This window comes from Nuphar pumila, chromosome 3, assembly GCF_984573655.1.
Source record: "Nuphar pumila chromosome 3, dmNupPumi1.hap1.1, whole genome shotgun sequence".
Classification (NCBI taxonomy): domain Eukaryota; kingdom Viridiplantae; phylum Streptophyta; class Magnoliopsida; order Nymphaeales; family Nymphaeaceae; genus Nuphar; species Nuphar pumila.
This window is the reverse complement of record NC_143251.1, coordinates 122257998-122276797: the sequence shown is the minus strand read 5'-3', so window position 1 is coordinate 122276797 and position 18800 is coordinate 122257998. Positions and strand designations below refer to the sequence as shown.

The window sequence follows — 18800 nt, the reverse complement described above, 5'->3', positions numbered from 1 at the left end:
GGAGAACTTCGTTGTAATATGGCTTTGGAGTATGAATTCCCTTAATTATTTGAAACTAAAATATGATTCCCAATCCCTATCCAAAATAAACAGATTCACATCAAAGGTCTGATTGAACCTGATCCATTTTCACCCTCAGAGTAAGGATTCAAACAGTTTAGGTTATGTTCCTTCACCACCTACCATGTCCATGTCAATTAATTTATATAATATATTTGCATTGCCTAAAATACGAAGAAAAAGAAACTGATGGTGCCAACATTAGATATCAAGACGAGTTGCCAAAAGGGAAAGCAGCATGAAAAAGATTTATTGGCATATATTATTGATGGAATAACATTAGAGAGTTCTTACAAGCAACTACAAACTAAAGTAGTAATAACACCCACGAGAAGAAGCCGGTGTGCGCAACGTGATGACACAAAGCTCATAGCTTCTTGGCTGGGGTGAACCCGTAATTAACTCCCCACAACTCAAGAGACCCATCAACAAAGTTGTAGTAACCACCATGGAGAGCCAGAGTGTTGTTGGCCAGGCCTTCCCTCACAAATGGGTACGAAAGCAGGTTGCCCAATGACACATTCACAGCTTCCTGCACACACATTAAACAGAAACCAACAAAGAGGTTAAGGCTTTGAGATTTTCATGCATTTCTTTTAGGAAACAAAGTGGGTTCGTTAATAAGGGATACTGATTCTGCCCCCAAGTTCTTGTTAAATACATTGTCCCCAGTCCAGCCTTGGCTAGAGGGCACACTGTATATGTATATGTAATCAGCCTTGCCTAGAGGGCACACATTGTTATAAAGATGCATGAGATAAGGGACGCACCACTTCGCACTTGGCACATTGCTCTGCAAAAGTCAGGTCACCGTTGTTTGATTTCACCTTGTTTCTTGCTGGCAGACATATTTTCACCCAGTCCTCAATGAAGTCGCTGCGAGATACATATAAATCATGATACTTGCCGTACAAGATCAAGAGGGAATTAAAGAGGATTTGGTGGGGCATTTGATTACGAGACAGGACTGTGTAGAACAAGCCTGTCTGGACATTACTGGACAGTCGCGGATATCTTGGACAAGTCAAGTTTCTGTCCAAAGTGTCTCAGACACCACTACTTCGAAACAACCAAATTTGTCTTTTCGATAACCAGGGCGAAACCACCTCGTTCACCAAGTTTCGTTGCTGTAAAACCATAGGTTCCCCTTGTCCGTCAGAAAGTGCACCCAACCTCGGTCTTATGGCAAAGGATATGCACATTTGGGTTTTGAACTCGTGCTGTCCTGTCAACTCGGTGACATACACAAGTCACACCTACCAGGTGAAAAGGAGCACTAGTGGGCTAATCAGATGGTTACTTTTTTTTTTTTGAAAGGCAAGCTGGGGTTAGGCAGCCTGCTACCAGTTATACAACCATACGATTGGGTTTTGAACCTGCAACGTCCCAACACAAGGTGATGTGCACTAGCTGCTCCTACCAGACTAGCGGAGCCCCCTTTGGTATCAGATGGTTACTTCGGTGCAGACACCAATCAGGTGAACCACCAAATAACAAATTCAAGGTTTTTCACTTTTTCTAGCTCAGGAAACACAGTCGGAAAAACACCATGGCCGTGTGCACAGAGTGGTTCATCGGGTTAAGGCTATCCACGGCTCAGGTTACTTTGGTGCAGACACCAAACAGTACCATCTGAGGGCAGATCAAGTGCAATGCTGCATCACCCACCCTCTTTGGGATACGGCCTACCGGCTGTAGGGACGAACAGCAAATGGTGGGTGATCAGGTGAAGCAGCACACTAAAAGTGTGCAATCACATTGCACCTGATCCTCTCTCATTCGATCAGACAGAGTGAGTTGTCATCTATTCATATAGGCACTAGCAGGGGTGAATATGGGCCGTGTATCTGACCCCAGATGAATCAGGTTTCAGCTGCCACAGCAGCCTGAAGCCCAGTAAGTGTCGGGCCTCATGACCCAGCCCGATTAGTAAACAGGCTGGGTTCCAGGTAGGGTAAAGTAGCACAATAATGCAGCTTAGCTCGGCCCAACCCAAAAACGACCAGGTTTCAGAGTGCCCGGCACTATCTGACCTGAATGCAGCCCGATAAATCTTGGGCTGAGGCCAAACCTACAAGGGATATGGGTCAGGCCAGACTGGGATGGTCTAATGTGAACTCCTAGTAGGTAGTAGCAGTGCCAGACCTGATTCGAATGTTCTAGCCAGCTACAAGCCTGGCCCAAGATACCTCAGGATCTGGTCCAGCTGAACGTCAAATGATAATAAGGGAACCTGGATCCAGTCCTAGAAGGGGTGCCCTTATATTGTAAACGGGCCAGGGTCCACAAGGCCTTATGCTCGTACCTGAAATCTTGTGCCCATAAAAATAGCAATTTAAGGTAGAAGGTACTTGTTCTTTTTAGGAAGTACCCTAATTCTGAAACTTACATTATACCCTAGAATCAGAAAACCAGTGCCTTTCTGTCCTCCATACCTGCTAGTGGTGCCGTCATCTTTAAGGGACATGAGACCCTTTATCCCACCACAGGCGCTATGTCCAACCACCACAATGTTTTGCACCTTTAACCAATCCAAAAAAAAAAAATATGAAGATAAAAATAAGTAAACAAATTTTTTTAACAGCAAAAGCAGCAACAAGATGTCAAGAATAGCAAAATTAAAGGTAAAAGGAGACAAGTTTTATCACATTAAAAGGATGGTCTACGATGCGCACAACACGCTTCTTAGGCGAAGGCCTGTGAGACTGATCAGAAGCCTTTAATGTTTTGCATTTATTTAGTTCTTGGTTCTTACAGATGAGAATGAGAAGTCCTGGCTTTCTAAATCAATCCATTCCTGTGATAGCGCTTTATTGAAGTTCAGTGAAACATAAAAGAAAGAGCAAGTTATTATGATCATTCTCACATGAGAATGCTTCTAGCTAGTTTGCTCATCTCTGTCATACGCGGTAGCACTCTCGTCTAGGAGACGCGGACTCCATCATATTCAAGAACTCCATGTGGCATCTTTCTATTTTTTTTTGTTCCATTGCAAAAGGGTAAAGGATGATTCCCTCAATGAAAAGTACAGTGATTGTGAAGTGGTCAACAAGCTCCACGCATCTACTTTCCCCATCGGCAATTAATTATCTTTCTTTGCAGTTTATAATAGTGATAACTAATAAAAAAAAAGCGTACGTAGTCCTCGACTTGGTGAAGCAAAGAAAGACATTAGCCACATAACCTTCAGGAAAAGGCATGAATCGTCCAACTGATGAACGTAAAAGCCAATATTCGAAGCAATTGGATAAGATACAAAGTTAAAAGTGGGAACAAAGGAATTTAAAAACACCAAATATGGTAACGTCGTGCTGAAAGTACCAATTATAAAGTCACATTCGAAAAGAAAGTACCACAGGCACTCACCTTGAGATGCAAGACTGCGTACTCGATCGCAGCTCCCACTCCACTGTACCGTACCTATTGCCAATCAACGGCCAAGCTACGTTAAGCAGAACTATTGTTTAATCATACAAGATCAGTAACTGTATTGAAGAAAGGATTGGCCAAACTCTTTTTTTTTTTTTTTCAATTTTATGGACCTGGTCATATGCGGGAACCATGTTAGCGATGTTGCGGACCATGAAAGCCTCCCCTGGATTCAACTGCATCACATGCGACGGGCAAACTCTGGAATCGGAGCAAGCGAAGACCATGTACTGAAAACAGCAAGACGACAATCTTGGATTAGTGAATTTCATATTAATACATTAAAAAAAATAATGTTCTGGGAGACCAACTCAAACAAAAATGAATATAATATTGAAAACCACATGAGGAAGTCATAATGTGTCCCAGACTTCTACATGCAAGATGGCATGATTCCTTTCTTTAAAAGACCACGGTGGAAACAGCTCTTGTCCATACGTATTCTAAAATGATAAACAATACAATACAAAAGTAATGATATCATTCGTTTTGGAGGAGTATTTTAGATGATGGTGGTGAGGGCGAGATCTGAAATTGAACCGTCCATCTTTAAAATCCGATCGTATCCTTATGGAACTTAATTTGTTCAAGGGCTGGTGGGTGGGGGTTCACATGATGAGTTTTACAACGGAAAGAACATGTTTAACATACCTCATATAAAACAAAGTAATATGGCGTAGCTTTAGTTGTTTCATGGGGTGATGACAAAAAACGCACCAAAACAGGCAATTGGAAAATTCTGCAAGCGCCATTCTCGCATGGAAAGCAAACCCTCAGCCCACATGGCCCCAGAATCCCCGCACAAAAAAACAATGGGTTTTCAGTCATAGTCTTTTTTTTTTTTACTCAGATAAACCGCCCCAGGCGCAAAGACCTAGCCTGGCTCAGCCTGCCTTATTTATAATCGCTGTCCTGTCAGCACAAAACTCCAAGAACTTACCTCTGGACCCCAGAGAATCGCCAAGCTTCGGCTTACACAGGGATGACACTCATGGATTTGAACCTAGGCTGCCCGTCAAACATCCTAAGCTCTATATCTGAAACCATGTTTCCTACTTTTTTCTGCACCTTTCGGCAAACAACCAACCGGCTTCCCTACCAAACGAATTGCACCAGTTTCTTTAACAACCCCTCTGCTAGAGTTTTTAATGCAAAAATTCTCGCGGTCAGATCTGGTGATATGCCTAAATACAAAATGTTTGTGTTAGTGATGTCCCCCACTGCTTGCACAATAGTATTGTGATGATTATGACGAAGGCTACCGACCATGGTAATTTTTCTATTCTTTTTTTTTTCCTGAAAGTGTTTTGACTATCACTGGTCCAACGTCAAATAAAGACGCCGTTATAGCGACCAACTTGAGCTACGTTGACTTTCTCCCCCTTTTTTAATATATAATATCAAAATTTCCTACTTTTCCTTACCTTGGGACTCTGCCCCTTGGAAAGTTCGCCGAAGATCTCCGGTTTCTTCCTGAGAATGATTGTCACATAAATACCGTTAAGTAAACAATTATAAAAGAAAAGGGTGGAAAACCCGCATTTGTGTCACAGAAAGTGAGATGTTTTTCTCGAAAACGCATCGACGGGGTGCATTTTTGCGGGGCCCACAGTGACAACATACAGCAGAATCCACCGTTTCTGCAGAAAACTCTCGAAGGGCGTGCCAAAATGCAAGCTGGACATGAGTTTTCTGCGGAAACTGTTCTCGTGAGGGGATAAGTCCGATTCCATTTCCGCGGCAGACGTTTCCCCATGACATGCAAACACTCCCTATGGGTGTGTTAAAGAAAGAAAGAAAGAATTTTAATTAATTGATTATATAACGACAGTGATGTTGCTTAACTGGTAGATCTCCTTTTTGAAGAAGTCGAAGCCTTGGTGGAGTTTATCCAAGGGGCTCTCCGTGGATGCAACTGCGGGGCCCGCATGTTGTTGCAGCTGGCTCGTGACCTCCCCGATCTTCTGAGCTGCCAGTGACTCCAGACCCTTCGATTCACTGATAAAGAGTACAGAAAAAAAAAAGAGTAATAACAAAAAAGAAAAGGTCAGTAGTGAGCAAGAAAAGCATGAGCTGGGAAAATCAAAATTAGATTACAATCAACGCTAATCTCCACTGTTTACCGATACCAATTAGTGTGTGAATTATGGGACACGTTTGTCATTTCGAAAGCAGAAAAGGATTGTACAGGTAATTCCGTAACACGCTTTTGCCTAAAGTGTTTGACGAAGGCGTTTCCACGTTGACGAAAATATCCCTATGAAAGCAGACTCCATCCTTCGATGTTACTCCCAACAGAATTGCGCGTGTACCTTTCGAAAAATGACAGGCCAAGGGAGGAGCTTCTTTTGCTCTTCGTTCTCTCTCCGGGGGGCATGACTGTCATCTTGAAAAACGACGCCAGGAGAGAAGACAGCAGCCGGAGATGATAATTACAAAACTACCCTTAAGCCAAACGGGTATCCGTTAAGCTTCTTGACCATAATGAAGTAATAAACATAACTTCATGACCAAAATACACTTAAAAGCAAGTGGCAATCAACGGATCATATTTTAGAATGAGAAAGGAAAGCGACTCTGATTGGCCGTTTCCTTTGGTTGGGAAAGAAAAGAATGTCAGCGAGCATCTTTTCTACTCGCAATCACCGTCATTAGCAGTAATAATCAGATCTGGGCAGGGGCAGAGCCAGGAATCAGAACTAGAATCAGGGTGGACACAAACTCTAGAGCTGGAAAACAAGATGAACAACTCGACTTCGCTTAGAAATTGAGCTCAGCCAGCCAAGCTATCATCTAGCTTATTTAGGTAAATGAGCCTGGCAAAAACATGAATTAAACGTACATTTGTATTTATACATATATTTTATATATTATCAATCTTTAAAAAATACTTACAAATGTTTTTTTTGGAAAACAAAGCAGCTCGTGACTGACCAGTAAAGAGAAAGGATGTAGCGTTAACGAGCCAAACTTGAACCGTCCAAACTCGGCTTGTTTACCAGCCCCAGCAAACTCTTTCATTGGGAGGGATTATTGTTGGGTTGAGAGAGAGAGAGAGAGGGGTCACATATAAGATCAGATCCTTTTTTTTCATTGGGTCAGGGTGGGCACTACCCACCTACCCAGGCAAAGCCAGCACAATCAGGTCTATGATCCTGAGGTGGTTTCTTCCAGTAAAAAATGTGAAGGTTTTTACCTCAGCAGTTTGTTCAGTCCTGCAACCGCTTCCTCGTACTCGTACGAGTCCTTCGTCATTTCTTCCCTCTGCGGTTCAACGAAAAAAAAAAAACAGCTTTGAGAAGATGATTAAAAAAAATAACTCAGCCATGATAGGGTGATTATGTTAATCAGCAGGATAAGTAAACCTCGCAATTTCAGCCACAACTTAACGACAAAAGTAACAAATTCAATTATCAAATTCGAAGAGTAACAAATTCAATTATCAAATTCGAAGAGAAAGGAAACAGCATAGATCACGAGAATTCGGTTTTCTATCTTCCGTCAAATTCGTCAGAGAACGATAAAAAAAACAAGGAGAAAATCGTCCCATCGGGAAACTGGAAAAGAAGGGAGGCCTAGATTTCTAAGAAGACCGCAAACGGAAATCCAGGATATCGTCGGATCCGATAAGATCGAATGCAAGATCTTTCACCCAAACGCCTCCGATGAGAAAGAGCGGAAACGCGTGGGAAAGATCCAGATGAAAAAATTGCGAAGAAAGAGAGCAAGAGAGAGAAAAACAGACCTTACGGACGTTCGTCTGAGAGAAATTGGAGAGTGGGATCGTTGTCTTTCTCCTCGTCTTCTTCTTCAGAGAGAGAGAGAGAGAGAAAGATGGTGGGGGAGACGGATGGACGAGAATGCAATGTATATACTGGTGGGGGTGGATCCTAACCCTGGTTACCCTGCTAACCCTCGTCGGGTCGCGCGTCTTAACCATGGTTTAAGTCTTTTAACTTTCTCAATCTGGACCAGATTGTTTCCTTTCTTGGAGAAGGTAATTATCTTCTCTGACCTTCCCTATTTTAAAATATTACCATTTTATCCTCAAGGCAGACCAGCTTGACCTACGTTCGATGTTTTAAAAATGGAATTTAGTATTATTTCGAGTTCAGGTTTGGATTTTGGGTCGGGTCTGACGCGCATCTTTCTAAACTGCTTTAGATGCTTCCTAGGCCCAACACATATTCGGGTCTCTGTCCAACTTAATAAGTGGGTCTTGATGCTAGATCCTATACACCAAACGAATATATGTACTTCCTTCATAGACCACAAAGAACTAAAAGAGGTCATGTTGTTTTCTGATGCAATAAAGATGATTCACTTCCTTAGGAGCATGGAACAACTAAATCTAGTGTTCTAAAGATGATTAAGATAGGCAGTTGGGGTTCGATTCCCGTGGGGCGCTTCCCCGTGCACAAACCGATCGAAACAAGCATAGGCCCTGGGGTACTCAGCCCAGCTGACGACTATGTCGCGGACCTAGTAGCGGGTTTCCGCAGGGTTAAATATGGGAAAAATGGGTTGGACTTGAGTTAGATATAATTGGATATGACCTAATTGGAATCAGTGCGATGCAAATCCGAAATTGGATTCACGGGAAAATCTAACCAAACTAAGAATTATATAAAATTATTTTGAGAAAGCAGAAAATTCTAAGAAATGAACTGGAAATATGGAAATAACTGAATTAAATGAAAAGTACTGATATTTTAGATCTTTTTGAACTGCTATTCTCTCCATTGCTTATATGAAAAGGATCCTAATTCTAAAAGATTTAACCTTTCTATTTCAATAAACAATAAATGATATAAGTTCTCTAATGATTATAAGCTTCCTAATAACATATGGATCTAATGTAGATCCAATATCCACATAAAAACTATGAAAGAAAAATTCAACATAAAATGGATTCAGTTGGATTTTATAGACCCATACTTCCGCTCTTGCATCATAGAGTCGGATATAAACTCAGATGTATATGGAGTCTCTACCGCATCTCAATCTGAATCTTATTAGGGTATATACCCTGATCAAATCTATGTTTGCATGTAATTCAGTTGGATCTTATTGGACTTCATGTTGGACTCAGATATAAACCGTATTGCTTACCGAATCTGTCTAAATGAACTCAGATGCGATCAGATTTCAACCTTGAAGAAACCAATTAGTCTACCATTTTGGGCTAGGCAGGGCTCACAGAGGTTTATCAAACTTGGGCAAGAAAGCAGCCCGATCCAGGCCCACCAGATTAATGGAGCTTACTTACCAGGCCTATATATATATAGATAGATAAGGGCAAGCTGGGATTAAGCAGACACCCACCAGTCATTATTCAACTTACCACTGGGTTTTGAACCTGCAACGTCCCACCACAAGGAGATGTGCACTGACAGCTCCTACCAACAACGCAGAGACCGTTGGTGTATTATAAAAATATTTGAACCATAATAATTATGAAAAAATAAAATATTTGGTCCATAGGCCACTCCCAACGTGGTTATTCAACAGAACAGTGGAGGACTACTACAGGCTCAATCAGGTTTAAGCTACAACTTTTTTGGCCCCGACCCATGAGATGGGATCAGTTTCGATCCAAAACCTATACGAATGGGATACCCATTACTTGGATGGGTCCCACTCTTTTTTTTTTTCGATGTCGTTCCTATTTTGGATGGGCCGCAAAACTTGTGTTTATTTCAGATGAACGGCTGGAAATAAACCCCAAACCTTGTCTTTGGAAGGAAGATGGATCAGGTGATTTGACAAAACACAAATTTTTACAGACCCCACTGCCTGCACAATGAATGGTGGCGATTGAATATTTGAAGCGATGGGCGGTTGTGATTTCAAAACACAAAAATGAGTGCTTTGTCAAATCACTTGATCCGTCTCCTGAAGCCCTTCATTCCGTGGATGAATGGTATCTAAAGCACCTCTGATACACTGTCCTTAAAAAGGTAAGTAATTGTGAGCGAACAAAGGTTTCCTGGATGAATACCCCACCGAGTAGGGGTCTTGTGCCAAGCTGAAGGCCCAGGTTCGAATCCCTCTGCCACATGGGGCTTAAGAGATATCTGGTAGGAGTCTGCCTAACCCCAACTTGCCTTTAAAAAAAAAAAAAAGGGTTCTTAGATGAATAAGGTAGAATTTAAAGTTGAGAAAGCAAGAAAGAATAGGTGCTTAACACGTCCCACGAAATTAAAAAAGGGTTATTATACAGAAGCAAGTTATAACATTTTACAATTCAAATTAATACAAAAAAAATCAATTCAAATGCATATCTCACTTATTTTATGGGTAATCAAAAGCATACCTATGGTTAGTTCTTAAGTTGGTCTTTCTTGTTTTCACTCAAATTCTTATATATATATATATATATATATATATATATATATATATATATATATATATATATATATATATATATATATATATATGTGTGTGTGTGTGTGTGTGTGTGTGTGTGTGTGTGTGTGTGGAGAAAGAGAAAAAAAATATTGAGGGTGAACTAGGCAAAGAGAAGCGTGTATAATGATGCAAAACTGGCTAATTTTAAATTTATTAACTATTAACTATGGTTAAAAGAGAACACTTGCAGGATGTATGAATTTGAATAAATGATTATATGATTTTGAGCAACAAGTATTTTTTGAGGTATGAATTTATTAACTATGGTTAAAAGAGAACACTTGCAGGATGTATGAATTTGAATAAATGATTATATGATTTTGAGCAACAAGTATTTTTTGAGGTATGAATTTGAACTATAAAAAGAAATAAGGTACGTTTTTGTAAAAGTACCCAATAAAAAGAAAGGAAAAGGCCATGGATAGACGATAGTAACAAGAAGTCAACAACTACTAGTGGTGCCAATATGCACTAAAATAACCTGCAAATAACTTATTAATGTCAAATAAACCCAGTTTCTTTTTGTTTTTTTATCATAACCATGATTCATGCTATTTGAGCATCATCCTTACATAATAGCTGCTCCAAAAGGAGAGAAAAAAAAAGTGAAATTCTTTTTTGCCGATAAAAACAAGAACTTTGGATTGCAACTTGTTTTATAAAGTAAACATCTTGTCTCTTCCCCCAATTAATCTAGTCTTAACTTATTAGTGTTGCTTTATCACTGTTGGGGGCACGTAAGTCTTCAACAGGGGCTCTGCGTGGTTGGTAGGAGCCGTCAGTGCACGTATCCTTGTGGTGGGACGTTGCAGGTTCAAAACCCAATGGTAAGTTGAATAATAATTGGTGGGAGTCTGCCTGACCCAGCTTGCCTTTCAAAAAAAAAAAATTGTGTCCTCGATCGGGAGTTTTACCTCGAGACAGACTTATTAAGTGATCTGGTAATTCTCGGTGAGAGTGTCGTGAAAAACAACATAATAGTGTTTGCACCTTGTCTCACACCAATCAATATTTTCTCATCATCTGGAGATAGAGAGAATGAGAGGCTTACTTCTTTCTCGTGAATATGGGAAAGAAAGATGAGGCATGCATGCATGATGGTGGCCATCAATTTAAAATGGTAAGCATGCGTGCAACAAAGGATCGATCGAATGGTTGATATTAAGGGTGGACTTATATGGGGATGGTTGGTCATGAGTCTCTGCATTGGGATTGGTTTGTGGAAGACTAGAAACTCGAGATGGTGTGGATGAGAATATTCGAGATTTAAACTCTCAAAATAAAATATATTTCTTTCTAGAGAGAGAGAAAGATGAGGCTTGCATAGCTCCATGCACGTTACAAGGGGAAGGCTTGCAGGCGTGGCTGGTGATTATAATTGATATCTATTAATTACCAAGAAGAGTCACGATCAAAGTAAGCAAATGGTTTTGCCAAGTTGATGCGGTTAGCTGTCATATTTCGTGAAGAAACTGAAAGGCCTAGTGTTCATAATTAAAATCGATAATGTCAACTCTACCAAGATTGTGATTGTGAGAGGCTGGATGGATCAAGTGCAATCACATTGCAAAAAATGCATGTGCAGCTAGTGCAGCAGCACATGCACTGTGTAATGTGATTGCACCTGATCCAAATTCGATTGCGAGGCCAATTTGACTTTGGAGGTTCAACACTGGGTGAGAGGGACCTGATGTGGCTTGATCGTAGGTGAGCTCCTCATCGGCCAACTCGGTCAAGATCGAGTTGAGCCAGCATTTGAGATAGATCGACTCGGTCTAGACCGGCCATGTTTTAAAAAGCCATGATGATTCCACTTAGAGGAAGAAAGATAAACTTATCGTAGGTTGTAACTCAAACTATTGCAGTTTTACTATTCACATGGCAAAACCAGAATTTTCTTTTTCATGAGGAACGGAGAAACCACCCCCGGGATCAAAGACCTAGCTTCGCTTTCGTGATGGTATAAACCCGTGGAATTCATCTCTTGCTCCCATAGAGTCGCCTTACTTCGACATGAGCAAGGGATTTAATGTTCTTGCCATTTCTTATATGCAAGGAGCTGACGCCCATTATCAATGGAACCTTGACCACCCGTCTAGCAGCCAAGACCCTTCCCACTATGCCAAACCCCTTGGGGCTAGGCAAAACCAGAATTTCTCACCAAGATGGCCAACAGTAGGGTATTCTTACTAAAGAAAACAAAGATAAATTAAATCTCCACAACTGCGTGTGTGTATGTTCTTTTTGGGAGAAGCTAGGCCAAGGAAACCCTTCTATACAGTTTCAGTGATATTACATATAAACCAATCTTGGTTTATTTTCAATCCCCACCACACATCTCGCTCGGAAGCCTTGTGATAGGTGAGACTAGGGCTGAGACACACACTATGCCAATTGGTAATGAAATATATCATTATATCCAATATGACAGTAATTTTGCTCTTTTGCCCACTACACATTGGCAAGCCCCCTGTTGATAAAACCCTTGATGTCCCCCCGGCCTACCGGAAAAGTACACCCAGCTTCCACCTTGTAGCAAGGAATGCCCTCCATGTCATATATTTGGGCATGAGGCCATGCTAATCTTCTCTGTATTTTTTCAGTTTTATCATGACTGATGTCTCTAGAGAACCAAGTTTTCAATCATTAAATGAGATATTTAGCTTATAATAGGTTGTATAGCAACAAGGAATCATATCTTATCAGTAATGAAATACTCAAAATCGAAGTTAGATTAAAAAAGAGGATGAGTTGCCTGTGCACTCATCAATAAAATCAATCACATATTGTACACCAAAATGTTTTTCATATAGAACTGGTGCATGAGCTGTGCACTCATCAATAAATTAGAAGCATATACTTCAAAAGAAAAAAGAAAAAGAAAAACATTTTTATCAAAGTTCATTAACAAAAAAACATTTTTTTATTATACTGCTTCATATAAGGCAAACCATTAACTGGTCGTTTTGAATGTTCATGACATATACCAGAACTTTCCATTGTAGAAATGGGAATATACTATACTTTGAATCAAGTTAACTGTATCATAGATGAGGTCGTATTAAAAAGACTAGAAATTTTATTATGACACATCAAGTGAAAGGCAAGTTAGGATTGAATTGGAGAATGAGGAGAAAAACAAAGATCGTGGAATTCCGATTTCTGCACCAAGAACCTAATATCTATATATCCATATAAAAAATGAACATTGAAGTAAGGAAATAATATGCTCAACTTGTCGATGTATGATAACGTGATTATATAAAAAGCATTTTAATTTCGTAAATGATTTTGGAGATTGTGTGGTGCTTCTAACCACTTGAGCTGGATTACTAAAAGGCTTTGGTTAAATTGACAACATTCATGAATCTACTGTTAAGTGAAGGAAATAACTACTAAATTTCCAGGGTATATAATATCCATGGAGAATATAAACATAGAATAAAAGATTATAAATATATGGTAATATTTGATAAATGAAATATGCTAAATGGGTTTTTTTTGGGTCTTTTCTGTTCTATTTTTAAATTCTGACCGTATAGATGTGATCTATGAACTTAAGGTCCAAAAATTTTGTAAAATTTCGAGGCTCCAAATTTCATTTTTTTCATCGGAAACACGACTCAGGTGTGGATTCGTAGTAAATCGACCACAACACATTTATAGGTCGGAATAGTGAAAAAACATCGAAAAAGCCCCAAACCCCATTGAGCATATTTCATTTAGCAGGAATGTATTACCATATAGGAAAACCCGTAAAAGTGAACGGGTTAAATGCTGGACACGCGTCCAGCATAGATCCCAGACAATTAGGCGGCGGTCATAACCACCACTAATTGTCATCTTTTAGTCAAAAACAATCTGCTGCTGATCCGCACACAATAACAGCGGACAATTTGCTGAACCACTGTTACTGGCTTCTCCACACACACACACACACACACACACATACATATATATATATATATATATATATATATATATATATATATATATATATATATATATATATATATATATATATATATAGAGAGAGAGAGAGAGAGAGAGAGAGAGAGAGAGAGAGAGAGCAATGGTAATATACCCGACCCCATACCCGATGGAAGTTTATTTTTAAATCTGACCTAGAGATGTGTTATACATGCTTATTTTCATAGAAATTGACTCTTGGATCATGCATTTGGGATGAAAAATATGGTTTTTGGAGCCTCAAAAGTCTTAAAAAATTGTAGACAGTTGATTTGGAACCTTATAAAAACCTATCCAGGCATTGAAATCAAATGATCCAAGACCTGTTTCCTATGAAAACAAGTAAGTAGAACACATCTATAATGTTAAAATATCAAAAAAAAAAAATTTGAAAAAAATCCATATGGTAAGAATGGATGGGGTCGGGTATCTTCCCATTCTCCTATATATATATATATATACACACACACGAAAATGGGTCGGTGCTAAGCCCATTTGGTGCTAAACCGTGTGCTAAATGGGGTTTTCAGCTTTTCTAGTGCTTTTTACACTGTTTCAGCCTTATAAATGTTTTGGGCATGGTCGATTTACTAAGAATTCACATGTGGATCATGTGTTTTCGATAAAAAAATAATTTTTGGAGCCTAAAAATTTTACAAAGATTTTGGACCATTGATTTTTCAAACTTCCTAAAAAACTACCCATGTGTTGGAATCAATGCTTCAAAAGCTGATCCCTGTAAAATCAAGTACATAGATCACATTTATACGATCAAAATTTAAAAATAAAATGAGAAAAGTCCAAAAAAACTCATTTAGCATGGAGTTTAACACCAAATGGATTTAGCACCCACCCATTTTATATATATATATATATATATATATATATATATATATATATATATATATATATATATATATATATATATATATATATATATATAACATTTTGGAGGAGCTAGCTAAGTGTTTTAGGCTGCGCTAGCAGCATTGGAGAGGGTGTTGCGTGTTCTCCCCTATAGCTACAGTGTGTGTTCAGGTTCTCGATTGAGTGCCGCATGACATTCAGTTGAGTGTACGAGAGAGTCATAGGCACATCTTACACCTGACTGAGGGTGTGGGTTTGCACACCCCGGCAGCATTGCATGAAACGCTTAGCTCAAGATGGATAACCATGGCGCTAAAACCATGGCCATCCATCTAGAGATGGGCGATTCATCACATTTCCGTTTTTGATACAAGGAAAAATTTATTAAACAAACATTCATTACATCTTTGTCGTAAGCAGAAGCTACTGTGCATATAAAAACAAAGCATTTAAAAAGCTGCAACGTACAGTTCAAGGAAAGCTCCTAATTTACTGGAAAAAGTACAGAAAACTCCAAGAAATATCAATTTTTCAAATAAACCTCGTTTGGACAAAAGGCGGGGCCCCACTTTATCTCTCTAGTTAATGCCGATTTACCATGATAAGCGAAACAAATTAAAAAGTACTTCACTATATATAATATATATATATTAGGTGCGTGCTATATGATGAGTTTTTCAGCTCTTTTAGTTTTAGTTTTAAATTCTAACACTACATATGTGATCTATGTACTTTGATTTTACAGAGATCAGCAATTGAAGTATTCTATTGGAATTGCGAAAAAAACACCCAAAAGGGCAGAAAAACTCATCAAACACGTATCACAAACACCTTCTCTCTCTCACTATATATATAATATATATAGTAAATGGTAGCTGCGCGCAATTTTGTAGGTCGTTCATCACCACAAAAAATAAGTAAAAAAAATGCACAAAAATGCATGTTTTTTTGCTTTTTTATTTTTAGTGACAGTGTTTTGACCATTGTTAAAGATCCCATTTTTTGTTGAGACCTTGGCAGAGGGTAGGTTATATGTGCACCCCTAGAACATGCACTATAGCTACATGTTATAGTACGTGTTTCGGGGTCCTGATTGAGCATCACATGATGCTCAGTAGGGTGTACAGGTGTGCCATACACTCACCGTATATCAGCCTGCGGGATGTATGATGGTGTACGACATTCCCATACACCCGACTGAGCATCATACGACACTCAGTCAGGACTCCAGAACATGTACTGTAGCTACAGTGTGTGTTTCAGGGGTGGCAGTAAAAAACCACGTTAAAAAGTAAAAATGCAGATTTTTGTGCATTTTTGCATGGATCATCCATCATAACTGTGATGGACGGCCCATCACTGGTAGCTATGCACCTAAGGGTTATATATATATATATGTGTGTGTGTGAGAGAGAGTTGGTTATTGGATATAACCACTTATGACCATTCACATCATGCATGGTCGTTGAGGAGAGAAATGGGCTCACACTTTGCTAACGCATGAGATGCTCGTACATGCAAATATACCTCATTTGGATATTTCATAACCACCTTACCTATGTATGTTGGTAATCCCGGATCGCATGACGCATTCTTCTATAAAGAGTGCATAACTGCTGATAAGAGATATCAATCCAAATACGTAACTGCTGATAAGAGATATCAATCCAAATATTTCTCCCCGAAGCAGGCCGAAAACATCCAACCCCTCTCTCTATCTATATACTCTCTGCATCTGTTCACTATAGGGAGATCACTTAGAATCCTACAATATATATGAAAAGTGGTAGCTACCTAGCACTTTTTGAGCTTACCGTGAGCCTGCCACCAATAAATAAAGATTTTTTGGGTCGGTGCAAATCTAACCCTATAGATGTGTTTGGCATGGTCTATTTGCTAGGAAATGACACTAGGATCACGATTTTTAAATAAAAGAGCTGAATTTTTAAGCATTAAATATTTTTCAAAAATTTTAGACCATTGAATTTAAAATCTTACAAAAGCCTAACTAAATCAGACCATCAAAGAGTCTATTCCTATAAAATCAAGCATCACATCTGCATGTTCAGATTTTAGAAAAAATAAAAAAATCATTCCAAAGCCCAGTAAACTGGCGGTAGACTGAAAAAGTGACTGCACTTTATATATATATATATATATATATATATATATATATATATATATATATATATATATATATATATATATATATATATATATATATATATATATATATATATATAGAGAGAGAGAGAGAGAGAGAGAGAGAGAGAGAGAGAGAGAGGTTACCAATGTTGGAGATAGGATGGGTGATGATGGAGCAGCAAAGACTGGGCTGGTCCTAATTAAACGGGGGATGGGAGATGAAGGGTGAGCTCTACAAACAATGGAAGGGGAGATGGATGGTGAAACCAATTGCAGGGCCCTTGTTGGGAGATGAGAAGCCAAGTTCAGCCCCTGAACCCAAGTGGTAGACATTGTGCAACTTGCACTGTGGCTGTTGGGTATTTGTTGACAGCCCTAGAGGATAAGGAAAAGGGAAGCCAAAGGCCACTAGTGAATGATGATTCTTTCTCCAGCGATGTGGATTGCACACATGAGATGGAAAGAGGCTGGCTCATCATCTTCATGGCCATTGTATGGTTACCATGGAGATAGGGGCCTAAGCTTTTTGTTTGGTCCACTACTTTTTTTTTACCTATTTGGCATTTCGATTTCTTTTGATTCTTTTTGTGATCTATTTCATATAGTCAGTGCTCCACATACTAGGCTGATTATCTAATGGGCTAGAACCATCTCCCATGGGGAGATGATAAACTTATTCCTCTCGTATTATCAATAGGTATAACAAGTCACACATTTATATTTTGGAAATACAAAAACAAAAGAATTTCACGGTAAAAATATTACAATTTTATGTGATATTTCCAAAGACTGATACATTCTTGAAAAAAAAATGCAATATTTTTCAAAATGTCACTTATTTTATAAGTATCACATCAATATCTTTATACTAACAAGTTTTTTTTTTTCGACAGGCAAGTGAGATTCCAACCTAAGACCTTGTTATGGATGCTATTATAATGCATGAAGCTCTCCCATATTTGTCGATCACCTTTATAATTAAAAGGCATAGAGAGACCGTCTCTATATAATTACAGAGCATACAAATGCAAATAATTTACAAAAAACACTTTTTTGCTACTTTTTTATGATTTTTACAAATATATATGTGTATGAATGTGTTGCCTTTTACATTTTAGATTTGTACATGTATGGATACTTTTTTATATATTTGTGCTAAATAAGAGCCACTAGAATATGATAACTGAAATATGAGAACTAGAACTATGGGCATTTTCATCACTTTTTTTTTGCAAATCCAACCACGTGGATGTGCTTGGCATGATGAATTTGCTAGAAATAAACCATTTTATTATGTATTTTTTATTTGAATGCTTGAATATTTACAATATTGATTTTAAAGCCTTAAAAAAATCTCCTTTATGCATCAAAATCGGATGATTCAAGAGCAGGTTCTTATAAAACCAAGCATGTAAACCACATCCCTACTGTTAGATTTAAGAGAAAAGAACAAAATATCCATAAAAATCGCAGTTCACACATTAGTTCTCATATTCTAGTGACTGTGCTAAAGTACAACTTTTTAATTTATTGCAAGATTTTCCTCCCCAAAGTTTTAATAAAAATATTTGTTGGTTGAGACTCAATGGTTTCAACTCTTTCCTATTAAAAAAAAAGGAAATTTAATTTGGATGCAATCACAATGAATGCTGCCCAATAAGTGTGGAATCGATCCGTGTCCTACGGACAGATCCATCTGGTCCCTCCTTTGTCCAAAACAGTGGTCCCGCCCGTACTGCTCCACATGTTCCTATCCGTTACTCGAAAGCGCTTGTTCACGGGATGTAGGTCACTCTTTTGGCTAAGGTTCATCTCTTTACCAATGGTTAATGATATCATGCAAAGGATGTGGGCCCCACAAGAGCAATGCATAGAAAACATGTCAATAATCGTAATGTGACCTATGATAGTGAATGATA

General features: G+C 38.7%; 1 protein-coding gene across 2 annotated transcripts; it reads right to left on the bottom strand.

Annotated features, from left to right (window-relative positions):
• Positions 1–299: 299 nt before the first annotated feature.
• On the bottom strand, positions 300–17365 carry LOC149843561 (carbonic anhydrase 2-like). 2 transcript variants are annotated; one of them, XM_089999903.1, is made up of 9 exons: positions 17026–17365; positions 6686–6753; positions 5335–5487; positions 4914–4962; positions 3603–3719; positions 3427–3480; positions 2496–2581; positions 831–936; positions 300–592 (listed from the first exon to the last, which is right to left on the bottom strand). In XM_089999903.1, exons 1-9 carry the CDS (start codon positions 17212–17214, stop codon positions 428–430), a joined length of 987 nt encoding a protein of 328 aa, XP_089856029.1. In that variant the 5' UTR covers positions 17215–17365; the 3' UTR covers positions 300–427. The 2 variants fall into 2 exon arrangements, with proteins under 2 accessions (XP_089856029.1, XP_089856028.1); XM_089999902.1 differs by lacking the exon at positions 17026–17365 and adding an exon at positions 7235–7338.
• Between the last annotated feature and the right edge of the window lie 1435 nt (positions 17366–18800).

What these genes read in the sequence shown, in the direction of transcription:
- LOC149843561 (XM_089999903.1), bottom strand. Translation starts at nt 17,214, where the DNA reads ATGTCTACCACTTGGGTTCAGGGGCTGAACTTGGCTTCTCATCTCCCA. An exon ending in CCATCCTATCTCCAACATTG is followed by an intron (nt 6,754 to 17,025) that starts GTAACCTCTCTC and finishes GTTGAACCGCAG; the next exon opens with AGGGAAGAAATGACGAAGGA. An exon ending in GGACTGAACAAACTGCTGAG is followed by an intron (nt 5,488 to 6,685) that starts GTAAAAACCTTC and finishes ACTCTTTATCAG; the next exon opens with TGAATCGAAGGGTCTGGAGT.